The sequence below is a fragment of the Labeo rohita genome, chromosome 15 (genome assembly GCF_022985175.1).
Source record: "Labeo rohita strain BAU-BD-2019 chromosome 15, IGBB_LRoh.1.0, whole genome shotgun sequence".
Lineage (NCBI taxonomy): Eukaryota > Metazoa > Chordata > Actinopteri > Cypriniformes > Cyprinidae > Labeo > Labeo rohita.
In genome coordinates, this window is record NC_066883.1 from 35,644,877 (window position 1) to 35,666,460 (window position 21,584).

The 21,584-nt window shown below is 34.0% G+C and overlaps 2 protein-coding genes and 1 non-coding gene across 5 annotated transcripts in view; all 3 read right to left on the bottom strand.

The window, feature by feature from the left end:
* Nucleotides 1-132: 132 nt before the first annotated feature.
* nlrc3l (NLR family, CARD domain containing 3-like) lies at nt 133-9,789 on the bottom strand. Its single transcript, XM_051129329.1, has 7 exons — nt 9,644-9,789; nt 9,433-9,517; nt 7,481-7,588; nt 6,299-6,439; nt 5,926-6,217; nt 4,950-5,196; nt 133-4,213 (listed from the first exon to the last, which is right to left on the bottom strand). The coding sequence occupies exons 2-7, from the start codon at nt 9,471-9,473 to the stop codon at nt 2,622-2,624; spliced, it is 2,421 nt and encodes an 806-aa protein (XP_050985286.1). The 5' UTR covers nt 9,474-9,517; nt 9,644-9,789; the 3' UTR covers nt 133-2,621.
* Nucleotides 9,790-10,332: 543 nt separating this feature from the next.
* Nucleotides 10,333-21,584, bottom strand: part of numa1 (nuclear mitotic apparatus protein 1) — a 29,594-nt gene continuing 18,342 nt past the window's right edge. The window contains exons 20-24 of one of the 3 annotated variants that reach the window (XM_051129084.1): nt 11,270-11,440; nt 11,040-11,141; nt 10,749-10,958; nt 10,553-10,594; nt 10,333-10,474 (exon numbers count right to left, since the gene is read on the bottom strand). In XM_051129084.1, the coding sequence (XP_050985041.1) occupies nt 10,583-10,594; nt 10,749-10,958; nt 11,040-11,141; nt 11,270-11,440 (495 nt within the window). In that variant the 3' untranslated portion in view covers nt 10,333-10,474; nt 10,553-10,582. The remainder of the gene's footprint in view (nt 10,475-10,552; nt 10,595-10,748; nt 10,959-11,039; nt 11,142-11,269; nt 11,441-21,584) is intronic. The other 2 variants (XM_051129082.1, XM_051129081.1) reach the window with 2 other exon arrangements.
* LOC127177794 (small Cajal body-specific RNA 14) lies at nt 20,068-20,196 on the bottom strand. The gene has a single exon (XR_007829263.1). It is a non-coding gene; the product is annotated as a small Cajal body-specific RNA 14 (non-coding RNA).

Genomic DNA, 21,584 nt, shown 5'->3' on the forward strand with positions numbered 1-21,584 from the left:
GGCCAGTTTTTTGTTTTGTTTTTATAATATATTATTTTATAATATAATAATATAATATAATATAATATAATATAATATAATATAATATAATATAATATAAACTCAAAATGGTAAGAAACACCAGTCCACCACTATAAGAGACACTTTTATTAAAAATGTTTGTTAAAGACACAATGGTGTTGATGGTGCATAAATCAGCAACCCTTTGGCTTTGAAACCATCACTCCTCTTAAAACCACTCCAACAATAAAAAAAAACGGCTAATTAAATACTATTTCACCTCAAATTCATCAAATGTCAGTGTATCTCAGCAGACCGGAGTACTTGAACGTATTGAAAGGTCTGGATAAACTATTTGATGACTATGTGACTATATGATTTCTTTCTGACGTTTAAATCTGAAGAAAATGACAAGTAAAATCAATGACGGCTCATATCAACAGAACAATGAATAAAAACATCATAACATGCTGCTGTGGCAGGACAATAGTCAAGGTGTTAATGTTACTGCTTACTCACCGATTAACATTTACTAGATTACTTTTTTTTTTTTTTCTTTTTTTCCAGGCACTGCTGATTCTGGAAAGCAGCAACTGTTGTTGAAAAAGCACTGTGTGCACTTTAACATTATTTATTAGTATTCATTCTCTTTAATTGGTCTTTAGAGAAAGCCTGAAGCGCAAACAATCATACTGACTCGAACAAGCAAACTGATGTTCTCGGCTCAGCATCAAAAAGAGTTAAAGGAACAGCTCACCCAATAAATAAAATTTTCCTCACCTGAATTTAGAATTTACACATCGTGTCACTCAAATCAATTGATTATCTTAAAAACAAAAATGAAGAAAAATGCGTTATCTCGATCAGTAAAACCAGCAGCGAACGAAGATGTTAATACTAGGGATGTAACAGTATTATCAATATCGTGGTATCACGATAGCAAAACGGTCTCGATATCATTCACCGGGCAAAAAGCGTAGTTTTTAAAATATATTTATACTTCTTATAACATAAATGGTCTTTAAAGATGTGTTTTGGGCCACTGGCACAATATCTGTCAAACAAACTAAAACCAAAAGCACAATATGGCTTAATCCCTTTATCAAGTCTGTTTTCACTGCTCATTTCAAAGCGAAGCGCACACTCATTCATGCTATCAGCTCATGACCCAGTGTTTTCCCGTGTCTCAGAACGGCTCAGTTCACAGTGAATGAGGTGAACTTATTTAAGCAAGCGTTTCGCAAGCATTTGAGAACAACATTTTAATGGCCAGATGATTATAGAATTGCACTAGATTTGTTGTGATATGCATTTTTGTAAGCCTGTTTTCACCAAAGCTGTCAAAATAAAAGCTCTACTGTCATTTCCGTCAAAAGCTTAAAAGTGCAGTATGAATTGCTGACAGTGAGCAGCTTAAATGGGTAACATTACTGCAGTCCAAATTCAAAATATCTCACTCAAGTGTAGAAATTAGGAAAGAAATATTGTAATTTCGTTACTGTATTGTGAAGCAAAATAATATACCTATTTATCTTACAGTGCAATTGTTTTACAATAAATGGCTATTACTGTCATAATAGAACAATAATATAAAATGTTATTATATTCTAAATTGTTTGACTTCCTAAAACACCTGTGTGAGAAGGTTGAGTCCCCTTTAAAGTTCAGGTGCAAGTCAATTCACTACCTTTTTTCTGACGGTTTTCTTAGTTAAGAACATGGGCTGGATTTCTTAAATTTGAACTCTCAAAGTGCATTAGATGAATTTTTTTCTTTTTTTTTTAATATCATATCGTGGACTTTATATTGAAATCATATCATGAGATTTTGATATCGCTACATCCCTAGTTAATGTTGTACACTACCGTCAAAAGTTTGGTATCACTAGTATTTTCGGAATGTTTCTGAAAGAAGTCATTAAGGGTGCATTTATTTATTCAAAAATGCAGTAAAAAAGGTAATATTACAAAATATTATTTTATACATTTCTATTTGAATATATTTTAAAATGCAACTTATTTCTGTGATCAAATCTGAATTTTCAGCATCATTACTCCAGTCTTCGGTGTCACATGATCCTTCACAAAATCATTCTAATATGCTGATTTGCTGCTAATATACACGTTACATTTAACTGATCAAAAGTGACAGTAAAGTCATTTATTACAGAAGATTTTTTTAAATATTCTTTTTTAAAATGTTTTCAAAGAATCCTAAAAAATGTATCACAAATTTCACAACTGACAGTAACGCAGCAAGAAAATCAGCATAATAGAATGATTTCTGAAGAATCATGTGATACTAAAGACTAAGAGTAATGATGCTGAAAATTCAGCTTTGATCAAAGGAATAAATTACATTTTACTATATATTAAAATAGAAAGCAGTTATTTTAAATAGTAAAAATATTTCACAATTTTACTGTTTTTACTGTATTTTTGATCAAATAAATGCAGGCTCCGTGTGCAGAAGAAGAAGAAAAAAAAAAATTAAAAATCCAAATTATTCCAAAATTTTGACCAGTAGTATTTATAATGACAGGGTGAACCATCCCTTTAAAAGGGTCGTTCCTGCGGGGCGCTGCGTTTAGTTTAGTGTTTCACAGTCCCGCTTTGTTTTTCTTATCTTCCCTCATCTTTTTTGCCTTCCTCCAGCTCCACCAGACACCACTCCAGATTTCTTTTCCTGTCAGGATGGATGTTTTCTTTCAACTTTTTGTTGATGTGTTTGAGCACTTCCTCTGTGCCTTTGGCTTTGGGGTGGTAGTGATTGAGCAGGTACCCGCGCAGGTTATCCTCAGTTCCCGGAGTCACCAACCCGACCAGGAACCGCAGAAACATGTCCAGTTGACCATTCGGAGACGCCACTGCGCGGTCGATGGCGGGGCGGTACAGATCGATCACAGGCCGATCCTTGTTTGCACCCTGAAACCAAGACATCTTGCTTGGTTCAATCACATTTTTCCCATGTTTCCTAAACGCCACGTATACGTACATGGCAGCCATGTACTCCTGAACGGTATAGTGGACAAACTTGAAGACCCATGTACGAAAATCTTCACTCTTTCGTTTGACCTCAGTGGTTAATTCATCTCGAGAGCGCAAATCTTCATATGTCAGGTTAACGGAGGACAAATCGTCCACCGTAAACCAGTCCCGTCCTTCTAGAATCAGCCGATATGACATTTTCCCCATCATCTCAATGAACATCTTATCTTCATCCTTCCACTTTTGTGCCTCAACACTGCAGCCGCGGTACTTCTCAAACGAGCGGTTCATCTGCACGACGATGAACTGCGAATAAAACGCCGTGATGCCAGGTGGGTGTTTGCCGTATTCAGGATCTCGAAACCCTCGTTCGAAGATGAACGCCACCATCCAGCTGAAGACAGGAATGTGGCAGATAATCTCGAGAGCTTTGGAGCGTTTCATGTGGTTGTAAACTTTCCTACCGAGCTCAGGGTCAGTGGTTCTCTTGGTGAAGTACTCTTCCTTCTTCTCATCTGTGAATCCTCTTAACTCCACATATCTGTCGATTAGCTGTGAAGGAATTCGATAGGCAGCAGAGACGTGGCTAGTGATCCAAACTCGGGCGTAAGGAAGCATCGTGCCTTTTATTAAGCTGGTGAGAAGGGCATCTAACGGCGCTTTTGTCCTGGCGCTTGTGATAACTTCGTTGTTTTTAAAGTCCAGGTTGTGTTTGCAAAGTTCTAGAGCGTCAATGATGAAGAGACACAAGCAATCGGGCTTCTCGATGAAATTTATGTCGTCGGCTTCTGCGAAAAAGCTGCCGAGCATCTCTAGGAAGCTCTGATCTCCATCTTTCCCAAGGTGCAACTCCTTCGCTGGCAACGGGAAGACGAATTGAAAATCTTGATTGTTTTTTCCTTCCATCCAATCAATGATGAACTTATTCACGGCCACCGTTACACCGCAGGCGGGAATTCCCGTCATCATGACTGTACGGATTGGTTTCTGTTCTTGAGGAAGGGGCCGAAAGATGTCGGCAGCCCTGATTTGGGTTTCCACAATCGTATATGGTATTCGCTGTACCTCATTCTCGAGGTTGATGGGCTCCCTGTTGCCCCTGATGACTGTTACGGGTTCGACATAGACGTCACTGATGTAGCGCTGCTGACCTGGACGACACCGGCCTTCGTAGAGAGAGTAATACCGTCTGTCGTGGGCCATTTTCAGGTCGTGCTGTAACACGACTGGAAGGAAACAAAAAAGAAAATCAGAGACTGAAGAATAAAAGAAAGGAGGTCTTATACACATTGCCAGATTTATTTTACACCACATTACATACTAAATTATTCTCTCTGTATGTGACATCTTCAGTCATTATTGAGAAGTCACAAAAAAGTGTTTACATGACCGTTCAAAAATTTAAAGCTTAAAGATGATAAAGTATTCAGTAAGGATGCATTAAATTGAAAAATTAAAGTAAAAGACATTTTACACAATTTGTGTTCATGTCATCATATAGTGAGACCCAGAGGCCAAAAATAACCGAGAGCGTCACGTGTGCTTCAGTATTTATGTAATAAACAAACCCGCGTCTCTGCCATTCATTCATACAGAGGCAAAAGGAACATGCAGGATTCATATTTCAACCGTCTTTTTGTGTTTCAATATTCATAGACCCTACTGCATATTGCAATCCGAATTAAGTAACAGACCAAGCAGATTTTTATTTTATTTTCTTTTAAATAATTTATTCTATAATTATGTATAATATATAGATTTTGTATCATTTGTTTTCTCCAAGTTTTTGAATGGTATAGTGTATAATGTTACAAAAGCTTTTTATTTCAGATAAATGCTGATCTTTGAATCTTATAGTGGTAATAGTAATAAATGATAAGACCAAGTACGTCAAGCTCCAAAAAAAAAGAATTTAATCACTATAATTTGTTTTCTTTTTTGTGATGTGTGAAGCTTCTGTACCTCTTCTACAGGTCTTCTTAAGGTAAACGGACAGATTGTCCTTTCCAACGTTATGGAGGCATCGTATGGTGAGATGCAGAGCTTCTCCCATCCCGGAGACCTCGATCAATTTATCGACCAAATCCAGCGGGTCATTAAGATCCGCAATCCTCGAGTAGTTCTTCCTGAATCTGCAGTGAGTACTTAGACAGCGCTTAAAATAGGCGATCTCTCCCGGATGGAGCTGGGAAAGACACCTCACCATTTGCTGAATGAGACAGAAAGACAAAGAAACATGAATAAACCCATGGCAGATTTAGGTTGATTTATATAGAAATAACACTTTGGCCACCTTGTCTTGTGTCTAAATGATCAATACATATGCATTTTAAAAAACACTTGCATTATAAGTGAAGCTATCTACACTGTATGATGAATAAAACTTACCACACACTGCACATGTCTGCGGCGCGTTAGGGCTCCGATGCGGCAACCGCAGTAGATTGCGTCTTTAGCATGTTTCTCGACCCCCTGTACTACACACGTCTGCGGTGCATTACAGATCTGAAGCTGAAGCCACTCTAGTCAATGCTTGTGTTTATATCCGCCGCGCTGCAGCTGGTTGAAGTGGCTCTCCGTGCTACGTCACTAAAGTTAGGCTAACCCCCACCTCGTCCCTCCCCAACAATTTGAATTTCTGTAGGCGGGATTTAATTTAATGATATTCTAACGGACCACGTTGTCACATCACTGCATGCGGAAAACAAACGTTGTAGTCCAAAGGTGCCGTTCGTTGTAGTACTTGAAAAGGGATTTTTTTAAACCTAAATATCTCCTTTTGTAGTGGACTTTGAGGTTTGTAACTTTGTAGATCGTTTTTATGCCCAAAGATGCACACCACACACTCACTAAAGTTCAAAAAGTGAAAAAGCATAATAGCACCCCTTTAACTGGCACCCCTTCACAAGTTTTCATTTAGAAACAAACATCTACTGACCGTAAGCACATGGCGGAGGGTGAAGGAGCCGTGCTTGTGTTGAAACTGCAGACCGAGGCCTTCCTCTGGAGTTGGAGGAGGATCTTTTGGAACTTCATATCTGACAACGATTTCATCAGAATCATCCTCCTCTGTCGTCGCCTCCGTCTGCTCCTCCTGCACCTCCACTGCAGCGCTGTCATTCTGCTGCTCCTGCACATCTCTGTAGTTCGACTCTTCATCTATCCCTGCTTCTGTCCTTATGTCGCTCTGCAGCTCAGACGGCTCCACAAACGACGGCTCTCTGTTAATGCTGAATGACAGCAGGTGTGAAAACTAACCTCAAGACTGCATCAAAAACATTGTTGCATATGTATGTTGTGGATGTAGTTACCCGTAAGAGTAGACAGAAGATTCTCCTATGTGCATGACGGGTTGTCTCAGGACCAGTCCACCTGTGTATATGCTGGACTGATTTGTGTTTGTACGCTCAGTAATCGCAGTCTCTGGTGAGTCTGGGCGATGAAGCCTGACCCTGAAATACACATGTGATATAAATACATAAAGGAATCATGAAGTGACTTTTGTGCACTTTTGTGACAACTGAAGTCAAAAGTTTACATACACCTTGTAGAATCTGCAAAATGTTAATTATATTGCCAAAATAAGAGAGATCATACAAAATGCATGTTATTTTTTTTTATTTAGTACTAACCTAAATAAGATATTTTACATAAAAAAAAGTTTACATATAGTCCACAAGAGAAAATAATAGCTGACCCCGTTAATAATAAATGACCCACCCTTTTTTCTAAACTTTTGAACAGGGTCATTTTTATAAATTCAGCTATTATTTTCTTTTGTGGACTTATGTAAAAGTTTTTTTTAATGTGATGCACCTTATTCAGGTCAGTAAAAAAAAAAAAAAAAAAAAAAAAACATGCATTTTGTATGAACCCCTCGTAATTTGGAAAAATAATTAACATTTTGCAGATTCTGCAAGGTGTATATAAATGTTTGACTTCAACTGTTCAATGTTTTTTAAAAGCCATAAAATTCTACTTACATTATAATTATCTTGCGTTACAGAAAAGATTATATATTTTATATTTATTAAATTATTTGACTGATTTCTGAAGGATCATGTGACACTAAAGACTGGAGCAAAAATGCTGAAAATTCAGCTTTGCATCACAGAAATAAATTACATTTTAAAATATATTACTATAGAAGAGAGTCATTTTACATTTATTTTTTATTTTAAATATTTCACAAAATAAATATAATACTTACAAATAATATAATTACATCAAAACTTCTCACAACTTACCTTAAAGCAATAATGAACCATTAATTTGAACAGAAAAATTAAAAGGCATTTGAGTTCTCAGGTACTAAGTTTAAAAACTGGCAAGATCACTTTCAACTAATTAGGTAATTTGTACATTTGTCATGTTTGACAAATTTGTAAAGCATGTCATACCCAATCTGTAATTTCAAACTGGTTTTTCATTTTTGCTATTAATACAATCAGACCACATTGCTTTTGAATGTGTATAGTTGTATATTACCATACCTTGTTTCTTGTTTGAGCACAGGTTCTTCAAAGTCATCATCTTCTATATCTTCATGATCATCACTCTGCATGGATCCATAACTGCTGGGTGGCCGGTCCATCGCGTACCTCAAAACAACATTAACGTAAACGTTAGAACAGAAACACAAAGACAGTAGCTGAAATGAGCATGTGTGTACTCTGAAGACCTTTTAACAAAAGCAAAATCTTCCAAGTAGTCCTTGTACAAAACTCAAAAAAAAAAAAGCACTGATACTTGAGAGGAAAAAATTCAAAGAGCACAACTCCAAACGCTCCACTGGATGAGGCGTCGCTGGAATCTAATATGCTTAAAAATCAAAGCAAGAGCTTCATATTCATACCAGTGTTCATGCAAGCCCGAACCAACCTGAGCAGGTCATCAACTGTCTAAACTAGCAAAAACTCTGTTTCTTTAAATGCATATTGTATTTCAATCCGAAAAACCTGACAGAAAGCATGTTTTCTGATAAAGTGGCTTGATATTTGATCAGTCAGATGATGTTTCTACTCACAATAATCCTAATCCTGATGATCTTTGAACATCAGGTGAGAAAGAGCATCTTCTCATATTTCGAATGACCAAAAATATGAATATGGAACATGTACTTTGTTGCTTTTAAACAACATTTGCACTAAAGTGTTTACATAACATAAGAACGCTGATAAGAGCTGTTTAAATTATATACACTACCAGACAAGTTCTTGGACAGTAAGATTTTTTTTTTTTTTTTTTTTAAGATAAATCTCTTCTGCTCACCAAGCCTGCATTTCTTTAATCCAAAGTACAGCAAAAGCTGAAAAAGTAAATATTTTTACTATTTAAAATAACTTTTCTTTTTAAATATATGATAAAATGTCATTTATTCCTGTGATTTCAAAGCTGAATTTTTAGCATCATAACTCCAGTCACATGATCCTTCAGAATCATTCTAATATTCTGATTTGCTGCTTTAAAAAAACATGACTATTATTATTACTATATTGAAAACAACTCGGTAGAATTTTTTCAAGTTTCTTTTGATGAATAGAAAGTTCAGAAGAACAGCATTTATCTGAAACAGAAATCTTTCGTAACATTACTTTATCAATTTAAAGCATCCTCACTAAATAAAAGTATTAATTTCTCTAATTTCTTTCAAAAACAACAAAAAAGGCTGACTCTAAGATTTTGAAAGGTACAGTGTATAATGTTACATAAGCTTTATTTATTTCAGATAAATGCTATTCATCAAAGACTCCTGAAAAAAAAATACTTAACTGTTTTAAATATTGATAATAATAATGTTTCTTGAGCAGCAAATTGAAGAACTGGAGTAATGATGCTGAAAATGCAGCATTGAAATCACAAGAATAAACTACATTTTAAAATATATTGAAATAGAAAGCAGTTATTTTAAAACAGTAAAAATATGTCATAAGATTACTACTTTTACTGTATTTTGAATCAAATAAATGCAGGTTTGGTGAGCAGAAGAGACTTCTTAAATAAATAAATAAACAACATTAAAATCTTTCTGTCCAAAAACATTTGACTGGTAGTGTACATAAGAAACAGAAACAACCATAGATAGCTAAAACAACAACAACAACAACAACAACAACAACAACAACTACAGCTAATCAAAACTATTTGCTCAAATTAAACTAATTTCAGATGCAAATCTGAACTTTTACACCACATTTACAGGAGTATTTATTAACATACGGTGTCGCTTAGTACCTGCTCAAGTTACAATGTGCAACGATTGTATTCTTACAAGTCATTTAGTATTTAGTGATTTTGATTTTAGGACATTCTTAGTTGTTTCTTCAACTCGCTCTGCAGACCCGGTCTGGCTGGAGTCTCAAGTAACTCTGGTTTGATACTGGCAGAATTAAGGAAAACAGGCCGGTTGAACAAGGAGGAACCGTGACATCCTCAAGATACTTACCGATCCATTTCATTTTCACTGTCGTCCCCAAAATTGCTCATGATGATGGCTATAACGTCCTCACAAACCGATTACAGCACAGCTTCTACGTGTTAAACAGAATAAATATCGATTATAATCTTTTATCGCACATTAAGGAAACTCGGCGCCTGAAAAAAATATTTGAGCTGTATCAATAACTTAGGCGCGAACTAAAGCGACAAAAACTTACCCGAAAAATTCAGAAGGCACTTTAAAGTTAAACCGACTTTATTCCAAAGTCCGTTCGGTGTATAATCGTGTCAAAAAGAGCCTAAAACTTCCTCAGAAAAGCCATCCGTTGAAAACACGGCCTTGCTCCGCTTCCGCGTTTCCGGTAATGACGTCACAATTAGTTTCGATTTGGAGCGCAGGCGCATTGACAGTGCTGGAAATCTCTAGAAAACCGTATTTGATTCTGATTAGAGCATGATATTTTTGTATCAAGTTTTTTTGTAGAGTATTTCCTAAATGGAGAAAATGTTATACATTTTTGGTTTGATATTTAAAATACTAAAGATTTGCATAAATATACTGTTGCAGCTTGATTGAGTGATCAACCTAATGCCATAAATGTAACATATTTATGAAAAATAAATGTTTAAAATACACACAAATTATTGAAAATGCACACGTTACAATAGATACTATAATATGTTAATCTAAAATTAAATGCATAGATAAATTAGGAATAAGTATATACAAAAAAAAATAATTAATGATTAAATATGTCTTTATTTAATCATTAATATTTTCTTCTATGTATCTATGCATTTAATTATAGTTATAACCATAGAAACAAATTCACCCCGTTTTTTTGTTGTTGTTGTTGTTGGATGGTTAGAAGTAAATATGAACCCTTAAAAACACCACTACAAAATAGCTTACAAAATTTTTATTTGTCAATACATAATTCCAAAACAATAATTCAATCACTTTACAAAGTGAACAGAAAACAAACTAACACGAAAATCACAGATAAAAACAGATCCATGTTTTGTCCACAAATTATCCTGGACTTCACCTGTGGAGAAAGAAATGAGTTTCAGAGTTCATAAAACACAAAACTAAAGTGTATTGCCACATAACAGCAAATACATACAGTCAGGACAGATGATCGGCGCAGTTAGCTCTACTGCTCTCCCTAAACACACACAAAATACTCTTTAAACCTAGAAATTGTGCTTATTCACCATGCATGTGTCTAAAACTAGTTGAACTTCCAGCTCAAGTGAAGTCTTGGTTGATGATTACAGCAATTTGTCATCCACTCCATTTGTGGGTCATTCTGTTTGTACCTTTTTTGGAGACTTGTTGCGAGGATTTTTTCTGAGAGAAAGAGGAGATCTGCTGTTAGCAGCGCTCATTGCGGGCCGCAGGGCACGACTGACCACCGTGGGAGATTTACAGGCATCTTTACGGAGCTTTAGGCCTCGCTGCAGCAAACTACCTCTTTGGTGTTTTGGGGAGTTGGCAATCATGAACATAACAGACTGCCTTCGCTTGGGCTAGAGATGAAAAAGAGCAGAGTTGAAAAATTACGCATGCATATATAAACAGTATATGTGAAAATATATAAACTACTTCACCTGAGCACTTGAAAGCCTGTTAGCATGTCTGGTCTTATAAGTCATGGTCCGAGAGATGCCACTCGCCAACAACTTTGCATCATCTGTGCCAATGTGCTGCTGCTAAAGGATTGCACAATTACACTTCATTTCTAAATGTTTAAAGAGGACAGTTGACAATCTTCAGACGAAACGCGTATTATTTGTTGTGTATCATATTCGATTGATCAGGGTTGTTTTCTGTGTTGTACCTCAGGTGTGTTCAGGTCATGCTGCAGGGACCCAGACCGTTTGAGAGTCTGTGGTGTGTGTGAATGCTGCGATTCATGCAAGTGCAAAGCAGCACGGCGAATGGTCTCTTTTGGGTCGCCCATCCGTAGGTCCTCGTCTGTTAATGTGAATGAGGGAAGTCCCACAGTGGGCTACAGATGTAGATAAAAAAAACAAAAATTTAAAAAGTACATTCATAACAGTAAAGTTTGAATTATATTACTTTGGCATTAAATAACAGCCAAACATTTTAAAACTCATTTAAACTGCGCAAGAACAATAGAAATAGAACAAACAAACAAACAAACAAACAAACAAAAACAAAAAAAAGGTTATATTTTACCAAAAATAAAGTACAACAAACAAACAAACAAAAAATTAAGTAAATTAATTTAATTAACCAACTCAAAAGTAATACTTTCAAATATTTACTGAGAACTTTTCAATTTCGCCCCCATTTTTTCCATAATAATAATAATAATAATAATAATAATAATAATAATAATAATAATAATAATAATAAAGCTCCCTAAGTTTGGAAGGAAAAAAAATAAAAATAAATAAATAAATAAAAAACCCTATAGTTCTACAGATCATGAAAAGGAGGAAAAAAAAAAAAAGAAATGGTAATTCAAAAAAAATATTGTTTTTTTTCTTCACTTTGCCCCCAATTTTTCTCTAAATAAATAGAAATGCGCCCTAAGTTTGAAAGAAAAAAACAAAAAAAACAAAAACAAAACAAAAAAAAACCTATAGTTATATAGACCATGTAAGGGGGAAAAAAGAAATGGTAATTCAAAATTAAGTTTCACCATAAATATTGTTTTTTTCTTCACTTGGGGGGGGTGCTGGGGGAAAGGAAAACAAGAAATTGCAATTCAAAATAAATATATTTTCAAAATGAATAAAAGTGCAGTCCTAAGTTTGGAAAAAAAAATAAATAAATCTATTATTACCCATCATTATAATTTTCATATTTTAATTACAATAAAACATTTAATTGCTTTAATTTTTGTTCACATTTTAAATTTTTAATCATGAACCTACAGGATGATAGCACAATGTTTAAAAACAACAAAATATGATAGGGCTGGGTAAACAAAATAAATAAAGATTCTCATTTTAACCAAAATCTATTCTTAAAAAAAAAAAAAAAACCACAAAGTCTTAGATTTCAAATTCTGTGCATTTCATTAGGAAATTCAAGCAATAAATACCGTTTTGGCACTCTTTAATGTGGCGTGATAGATCGTTGTAGCTTCTGTGTACTCGCCTTTGCATATTCAAACACATAGGAAAACATTTGTGACAGTTCTGTTTTTGTTCTGGATCCAGCGCTCTGCTGCTACATTGGAGCGCACTCATCACCAACTGGACACAATTTTACAATAGATCACCCTCAGTGTAATCCGTCAAAATGACAGACGGCCTTCAGATTTTTCCGTCACTGATATAAAAATTCTGCAACCTCTGAGATAGATATAAAATTTAATGGGGAATGTGGGTCACAACACAGGCCAGGCTTAAACCTGCATTTCTGTAAAACCAAAGCACCAGAAAAATACAGATGCTGTGTAGTCATTGTTTGCTTACCCTGGACTCCAGCGGGTAGCTGCTCTTCAGGTGAGGCAGACAGGCTTTGTTTCGCGCCTGTAGTTCGGCGATACGCATCCAGTCATCAGCAGTATGCTCTACTTCATCCTCCACTTTGATACCAGACACATCATGTGCATTAGCATTAAACAAATCATTCAGTTCAAAGCTCAAGCTTTCATTGCTGCCGTCTCTGCATTTCACGTCCTCAGTGTCATCCGTCAACATCACCCTCCGCTCTTGGAGACACTTTTCAGCAAAAAATACACACAAGTGCATAGTGAAACTAAACCGAAACCTCAAAAACACAGTAGGATTCAGTCTAAACCAACCTGAGCCTCCAAGCTTTTGACTTTGTCCTTCGCCTGGTCTCGTTCCAATTGAAGAGCTTCAATTTCTCTCCTGCTGGCCTGCAGGGAGTTCACAAGAGATTTGTTCATCTTCTGCACCTCCTGGTTTTTACCGCTGGATTGCTGTAATTGCAAAAACATGATCTTCAGCCTGTCAAGGAGCTCCTTATTCTGCTGCTCCAGTTGTCGAGCAATGTTTTTAAGAGTGAGAATGGAGCCATTCTGCTTTTCCACCTTCAGCTTCAGCTGAGCTCGAAGTCTCTCGTATCTCAGGTGTTGTTCCTTCATCTCAGCTTTAACAGCGGAAATTTCAGTACGAGTTTCCTTCATGATCTTCTCGAGCTGCTGAGCTTTTTCTCTTAGCATTTTTTGATGACTTAGCTCCTGTTGAAGCTCAGATTCCTTCGCTTTGGCCAACTGGTTCTGAAGAGAAGTCACTTTTTCCTTTAACAATCGGTTTTGTGCTTCTAAAACAGACAATTCTTGTCGTTTCTGCACTTCATTTTCACTGTAATGGCAGATCTTCTCTTTAAGAGTTGTTGCCTCTGTTGACAGAACCAACATTTGTTTTTGTTTTTCTGAAGCTACTGAAGAAGCAGAGTCAAGCTCTTGTTTAAGTTTCTTAACTGTGTCCTCATGTTCTCTGTGCTTTGATTTGATCATTTCATTTAATTCTATGTTTTTTTCCTTCATAACCTTCAGTTCATGGTCTACAGAGTCATACTTGTTCTTCAGATTTATGATTTCTTCATCTTTTAGGGAAATCTGTCTGGACAAATCCAGAATTTGCGTTTGGAGGTTCTCGATTTTGGTCAAAGCCTGACAAAAGACAAGTTTGCAAATGAATAAAATGTGTGTTTTTTGCATCCTAGGAATTAAGCCAGCACAATGATGAAAGAATTACTCAGACTGAAAGGGAAATTTATAATTTACACTAAATAAAATTCTCACCTAAGGATTAAAAAAAAAAAAAAAAAAAAAAAAAAAAAAAAGGCAAATGCTTTTTTAAAAATATCAAATAATTTGTCAGTTTAATGAACAATTTTAAAACATTTCAAACTATTTTATTCATGACACAAAATGTAGTTAGAATAAAATAAAAGGCTGTTAAGTTTAATTCATGTTTTAACATTAAGGAAAAAAAAAAAGTTAGAAATTTTGGTTTCAGTTGATTTTAAATCAATTAAAAATTTAAAAAAAAAAAAAAAAAAAAAAAAAAAAAAAAAAAAAAGGTAAATGATTTTTCTTCAATTTATTAAAACAAATTAAAAATTAAAAGACATTTAAACACATTTAATTCATGTTATAAAATATAGTTTAATAAATAATGAATAATTTATTTAACATTTTAAAATTATTTAAATAGGTTTACATTTAAATAAATGTAGTGTTTTAAAATGTATTTAAAAAAAATAAATAATTAGGGGAAAAAAAAAAATGAGGAGGGAGATGTGAAAAGAGCAATATTTATTGTGAAAATTATTAACTTTGAATAACCTTTTATCATCATCTATAAAAATGTGTTTTCCTTTCAACCCTAGGGTGCACCTTTTTTTTTTTTTTTGAAAAAAAAAAAAAAAAAAAAAAAAAAAAAAAAATGGGGGGAAAAAAATGGGGCGGGGGGAGTGAAGAAAGACCCATATTTATTGTGAAAATAATTAATTTTGAATTAAAATGTAGTTAAAATATAATTAAAATGTTGTTCATTTTATTCATGTTTTAATATTCATTTTTAAGAATAAAAAAAAAGAAAATGGAAAAAAGTCAAACCATTTACTTCATGTTAAACAAAAGTTAAACTAAAAACCACATTTTAAAAAATAAATTGAACTTATTTAACTATTGATTTTTCTTCGATTTATTAAAAGAAAGTGTCTTAAATGTAAAAAATAAAGACATTTAAACCCATTTAATTCATGTTTTAAAATGTAGTTTAAAAAAAAAAAAAAAAAAAAAAAAAAAAAAAAAAAAAAAAAAACACACACACAATCAATTAAAATCAATTAAAATCCTCTATACTCACCTCCATGCTGGGTCCCAGAACCTCTCCTTTCTCCTCAGATTTAGCTTTCTGGAGTTCATCCTCCAGAACGGAGATCTTTCCCTGAAGGATCTGCACCTGCTCACTCAGACTCCCCTACATGAGAATAACAGGTGGAAAAGATCAACAGTCAAGCAAAGCATTCACAGAATGAATGACTTTTCACTAGTTTTCATATTTACCAATTGAGCGAAAACCTTGTTTAACTCCTCCTCCAGAAGTTCCTTTCTGCTCTTCCACTCAGTCTGTGCCAACTCATGAGCCAGCGTGAGTCTGGCAACTTCCTCCTCAGCTCTCGCCAGCTGAGCGAAGGTGTTTCGCACCTGATGGGACCAGTGAAAGAGGAATTGGTTTTAAAAAGGTTAGCAAAACAAAAAAAATTATAAAATAATGATCCCACCTGAGAAGCAAAAGTTTGGTTCTCCTTTGTTAGTACATCAATCTTTTTGTTTTTCTGAGTGTTTTCGGTTTTCAAGTCTTGGCATTGCTTTAAAACCTCATGCACTCTGCGGATAAGACTGTACAGGCAAAAAACAACTTCGTATTCAAATAATTACTGTAAACCTAAATTTGAATCTTGTTGCACCTTACCTCTCATTCTTTTCTTGAAGCTCCAGCAGTGCGACTTTATGGTCCGTCTCCAGCTCTCCTTGTTCCCGCAGCATTCGCTCCACCCTGTGCTGTAACTGGGAAATCAGACCCTCTGTATGCAAAAGAGAGAAATTCAACCAATATCACACCACAGTTTCTCTCATTCACTCCAGGAAGCATGAAGGAAACCTCTCTCTGAGATGATGCTGATCTGATTGGCCAGTTCTTTCTCCAGCTCATCTCTTATGTCTCCCTCACGTGCCAATTCTTTCCGGAGTCTCTTTAACAGCTGTGGCGTGTTCATTACATCCTGCACTGGAGAGCTGGAGATCAAAGGATGAGAGAGTCATACTGGGATTTTTCAGTCAGTCACGTTCATTTACCACATTATACAATAGCAGAGAAAAGTATGTGAACCCACTGATCATTTGCATTAATTGGCCATATACACTATCAGTCAAAAGTTTTTGAACAGTAAGAACTCACTTTTTTTTTTTTTTTTTTTTTTTTTTTTAAAGAAGCCTCCTCTGCTCACCAAACCTGCATTTATTTGATCCAAAATACAGCAAAAACAGTAAATAATAATAATAATAATAATAATAATAAACAAATAAATAAAATAAACTTTTTAGCATCATTACTCCAGCTACATGATTCTTCAGAAATCATTTTAATATTCTGATTTGCTTCTCAAACAGCTTTTATTATTATGTTGAAAAGAGCCGAGTAGAATTTTCAGGTTTCTTTGATAAATAGAAAGTTCAGAAGAACAGCATTTATCTGAAACAGAAATCTTTTGTAACATTATAAATGTCTTTATCATCTTTTTTGATAAATTTAAAGCATTCCTGCGAAATAAAAGTATTAATTCTATAATCTATACACACTGACTTCAAGCTTTTGAATGGTATAGTGTATAAGGTTACAAAAGATTTTCATTTCAGATAAGTGCTGACCTTTGGATCTCTCTATTCAAAGAATCCTTTAATAAAAAAAAAAAAATTTTATATATATATATATATATATATATATATTGATGAGCAGAAGAGCCTTTAAAAAAATAAATAAATAAATTCTTACTGATCAGAAACGTTTGACTGCTAGTGTAATTTTATCCCATTTTCAAGCCTGTAAAAATGTTAAACATTCACAATACAGGATAGAAAAGTATACAGAAAAGGTTAACTGGTAACATACTCAATATGTTAAGAATGTTCATCAAGTCCCAAAGACAACAACTGTTTTCTGTGATGGCCCAGTCAGGCTAGTACTTCTGGTTTATGCCTTGCCAACGCTCTTCTCTGGAACCACAAATGAATGATCTATTTTCCATTTCAGTAGCTATGGATTTTTATGTGTGAAAGAAAACCATGTGTATTTTTGTCACAGTTTCTTCTATAAATAAAATTAATACAATTATTTAAAAAAATAAAATAACAAAAATTGCAATAAGTTTAACATTATATAGCTGTAATGTATTTTAAAATGTAATTTATTCCTGTGATATAAAGCTCAATTTTATTTATTTCATTACTCCAGTTTTCAGTGTCACATGATCCTTCAGAAATCATTCTAATATACTGATTTGCTGCTCAAGAAACATTTCTGATTATCAATGTTGAAAACAGTTGTGCTGGAGACTGAGATACATTTTATTTTTCAGAATTCACTGATGAATAGAAAAGTTTAAAAGAACAGCGTTTATTTGAAATTAAAATTTTTTGTAACATTATAAATGTCTTTACTGTCACTTTTCATCAATTTAATGCATCCTTGATACACAGCAATATTAATTTCTTGCTTTCTGACCCCAGACTTTTGAATGGTAGTATATATACACACACCATAACAGGACCTACCCGACCAAACTGCAGGCCACCGTGGAAAGCTCTTGAAACTGAACTCTGGAGGGGTTTTGGGCTCGGCTGATGATCGGAGACTCGTTATCAGTGTACAAAGGTGAGTAGCAGCTGTTTTCGCTGCTGGAGGTGGAGAAAGTCATTACCGCTAGAGAGTGAGAATGAGACAGAAAGGTGGTCAATAGACCTAAAAGGATGAAATATAAACATTAACATCACTAAATGATTTACTTTAACACCATGTTAGCATTCAAGGCTACATTTGTGCCAAAAAATAAATAAGATGTGTAATGTCACAACAACAACAAATAAATTCTTCTAGAAAAGACTGACATCTTTTCAAAAAGGTGTTTTACAGCCTGTAAAATGACAAATGTGATAATGTGGCTGCTTACAGGATTTGGTGAGGAACCCATCTAGGCCTTCATCTAAAGAAAGACCATCATCAGCATCATCTTCTACAAAATGAAACATGGATGCGATCATCAACTGACAGAGGAAAAAAAAAAAGAGAGGGAGAGAGAGAGAGAGAGATCCAATCAGAAAATGCACAGACATCATAGGCTGTCGGTCAGTATTAAACACTTACCCCTGTCTTGATGTCCAAAGGCACCATGTTGTAGGTTTTAAAACCACAATAACATAGGACAAGCACCACCTGTACACACACAGCATATAAAAACAGCATTTTTTTTTTTTTTTTTACCCAAACAAGACTTAAATGTACCAATTCAAAAATTGTTAGAGTTTTTCCCCCCCAACACAGAAAAAATGAAAAATCACTTAAAGTCAATTTTACAAAACACATTCACTAAATTCTAGGGGAAAAAAAGTATCTTTTTTAACATATAAATGTCTTGAATACACATAAATAAAAAGGTTTAAAAATGTTTTCAAATGAAGTTAAGTGATTTTAAATGTCAAACATACTGTGATTTCATCATATTAAATTATCTTATATTTAAGAAACGTACTGATTTGGAGGCACAGTTATGAGGATCTTTTCTGTGTCATATTTTATGGTTTTCAGTAAGATAAAAGTAAAATAAAATTTACACACATTTTAATATGACATTTTTAAAGAAAAAAAAAAATTGTATGGACAATTAAGTAAACCTAGTGTCCTTCCTGAAATCAAAAAAGTTTTTGAACGGTAAGATTTTTTGCGTTTTCTTTTTATCTCTTCTGCTCACCAAGCCTGCGTTTATTTGATCCAAAGTACAAAAACAAAGAAACAAAAAACAAAAAGATGTACAAAAAGATTTTGTACAAATTTAAATTAAAGGTTTTCTATTTGAATACATTTTAGAATGTAATTTATTCCAGTGATTTCAAAGCTAAATTTTCAGCATCATTTCTCCAGTCTTCAGTGTCACACAATCCTTCAGAAATCATTCTAATATGCTGATTTACTGTTTAAGAAACATTATGATTTTTATTTTCAATATTTAAAACAGATGAGTTCATTTTTTAGGATTCTTTGATTAATAGAAAGATCCAAATGATAAAAAATTAACACTTATACTTAGGAAGGATAAATTGATCAAGAGTGATAATAAAGACATTTATAATGTTACAAAAGACTTCCATTTCAAATAAATACTGATCTTCTGAACTTTCTACTCATCAAAAAAAAAAAAAAAAAAAAAAGTTAACATGTTTAGCAGCAAATCAGCATATTAGAATGACTTCTGAAGGGTCATGTGATACCAAAGACTGGAGTAATGATGCTAAAAATTCAACTTTAAAAATCACAGGAATAAATTACATTTTATAATATATTACAGTAGAAAACAGTTATTTTCAATAGAAAGACATTTCACAATGTTACTGTTTTTGCTGTACTTTGGATCAAATAAATGCAGCTTGGTGAGCAGAAGAGACTTCTTTAAAAAAAAAAATAAAATAAAATAAATAAAATCTTACTGTTTAAACACTTTGAACTGGTAGTGCATTTTATACAATTTTATAAGAACCACAAGCTGAAGGTGAACTTTTACTTGCTAAAAAAATAAATAAGTAAAATAAAATAAAATTGTATGAACTATTAATCAGATGACAGAAGGCATGTAGTAGATTGTGTGCAACAGGTTTTCCAGCAAATCATGTTTATAATTTAGAGGACTTTCTAGGCTTAATGTATCATTTACGTTAGGAGATGCCAGCATAAACGGTCACATCACTGACAAAGAACAGCAGTGTTCAAACAAACCCGCACCTTGGCAAGCTGAAGCTCCAGCTCAATTCCCTGACTGATTTTCCACAACATGAGAGAGGCCTGTCTTGAACTGAACTGGAAGTCAGCTGCATGTAGACAGAAATAAAGGTAAGCAACGGTATCCAAACGTGTGTGGAACCATCGCACAGGGATCCCGATGTCTCGACAGGCCCTGTCGGCAGGAACCAGCATCAATCTGTGTGGCGTCCAGGACTACAGCACTGCTCAGCTCAGCAGCCACACTGGGATCAACCACAATCTACACATTCATAAGCCGCTCTGACCCGGAATCGAACCAGCAACCTTCTCACCCACAGTCAAACACCTTACTCACTGAGCTACTGTTACTCAGGACAGGTTCTGCGAGTTTAGATTTGATACTCACCTTGTAGCATACTGAAGATCATCTCCATCACATTAGGAAATGGCAACACCAGCAAACAATCAAAATCTTTTCTCTGCCTACAGACAAAGACACACATTAACCAATCACATTTACATGCTTTCATCCAAAGTGTCTTACAAATGAGCAACATATCAAGCAACCTGTAATGATCCCAACAATATTCACAGTAAATTAGAGTAGTATACAAGTTAAAACAAGTGAAATTTTGGTTAAATTTTTTCCATTGCTAATTTTAAGAAGTCTTTGTTAAAGGGTTATAAGCCATGTAACTCAAACAAACAAGCTACAACCTGAATCACAACAGTACACATTTTGATTTGAAGCAAAAATATTTGATATCAAAATCAACTGAATTAAAAACTGTTGAACTTAAAATAATGTTTTTTATTTTAACATACTTTAAAATAGAATTTATTCCTGTGATGAAAAGTTGAATTTTTAATCAGCTGTTACTCCAGTCTTAAGTGTCACATGATCCTTCAGAAATCATTCTAATATGCGGATTTATTATTAGAATGATCAATGTTGGATAATATCAACAGTTGTGCTGCCAAATATTTTTTGGAACCTGTAATTTTTTTTTTTCAGGATTCTATCATGAATAACAAGTTTAAAAAGTACAGCGTTTATTCAAAATATAAATATTTTATAACAATGTAAATTATTTATTATTAACTTTTAATAAACTTTTAATTATTAACTTAATACATCCTTGGTGAATAAAAGTATTAATTTCTTAAAAAAAAAAAAAAAGGAGGAAACAATAAAAATGTACTGACCCCAAACTTTTGAACGGTAGTGTGTGTGTATATATATATATATATATATATATATATACACATATATATATATATATAATACATATATATATTTTTTTTTTTTTATTATATATATATACACACAGTCAATTTTTTATTCAACAATTTTTTATTCAGTTGATTTTGATATAAAATATTTTTGTTAGATATATTGTAGCAATCACAATATCACAGCTCACACTCTGTAGGCAAACTTAAGGAGTCGATGACCATCCATCATCTGGATGATTTTGGTAACGGGCTCCTCAGGATAAACACTGTTGATCTGTCAGAAGTACATCAGTCACTGTAAACATCTGCTTAAATGTTATAAGCTACAAAACATTAAAAGATGACAGTTGACTTACCCATGACAACAGCGCTTCCTCCTTCACCACATTCAAATGCATGATGGACACTTAAAATAGATAATCGTTTAGA

Coding starts and splice junctions, on each gene's coding strand:
- nlrc3l (XM_051129329.1), bottom strand. CDS start 9,473: ATGAGCAATTTTGGGGACGACAGTGAAAATGAAATGGATCG. Junction 5,197..5,925: donor CCCTCCGCCATGTGCTTACG/GTCAGTAGATGT, acceptor TGTCTCATTCAG/CAAATGGTGAGGTGTCTTTC. Junction 4,214..4,949: donor TAAGAAGACCTGTAGAAGAG/GTACAGAAGCTT, acceptor GTTTCCTTCCAG/TCGTGTTACAGCACGACCTG.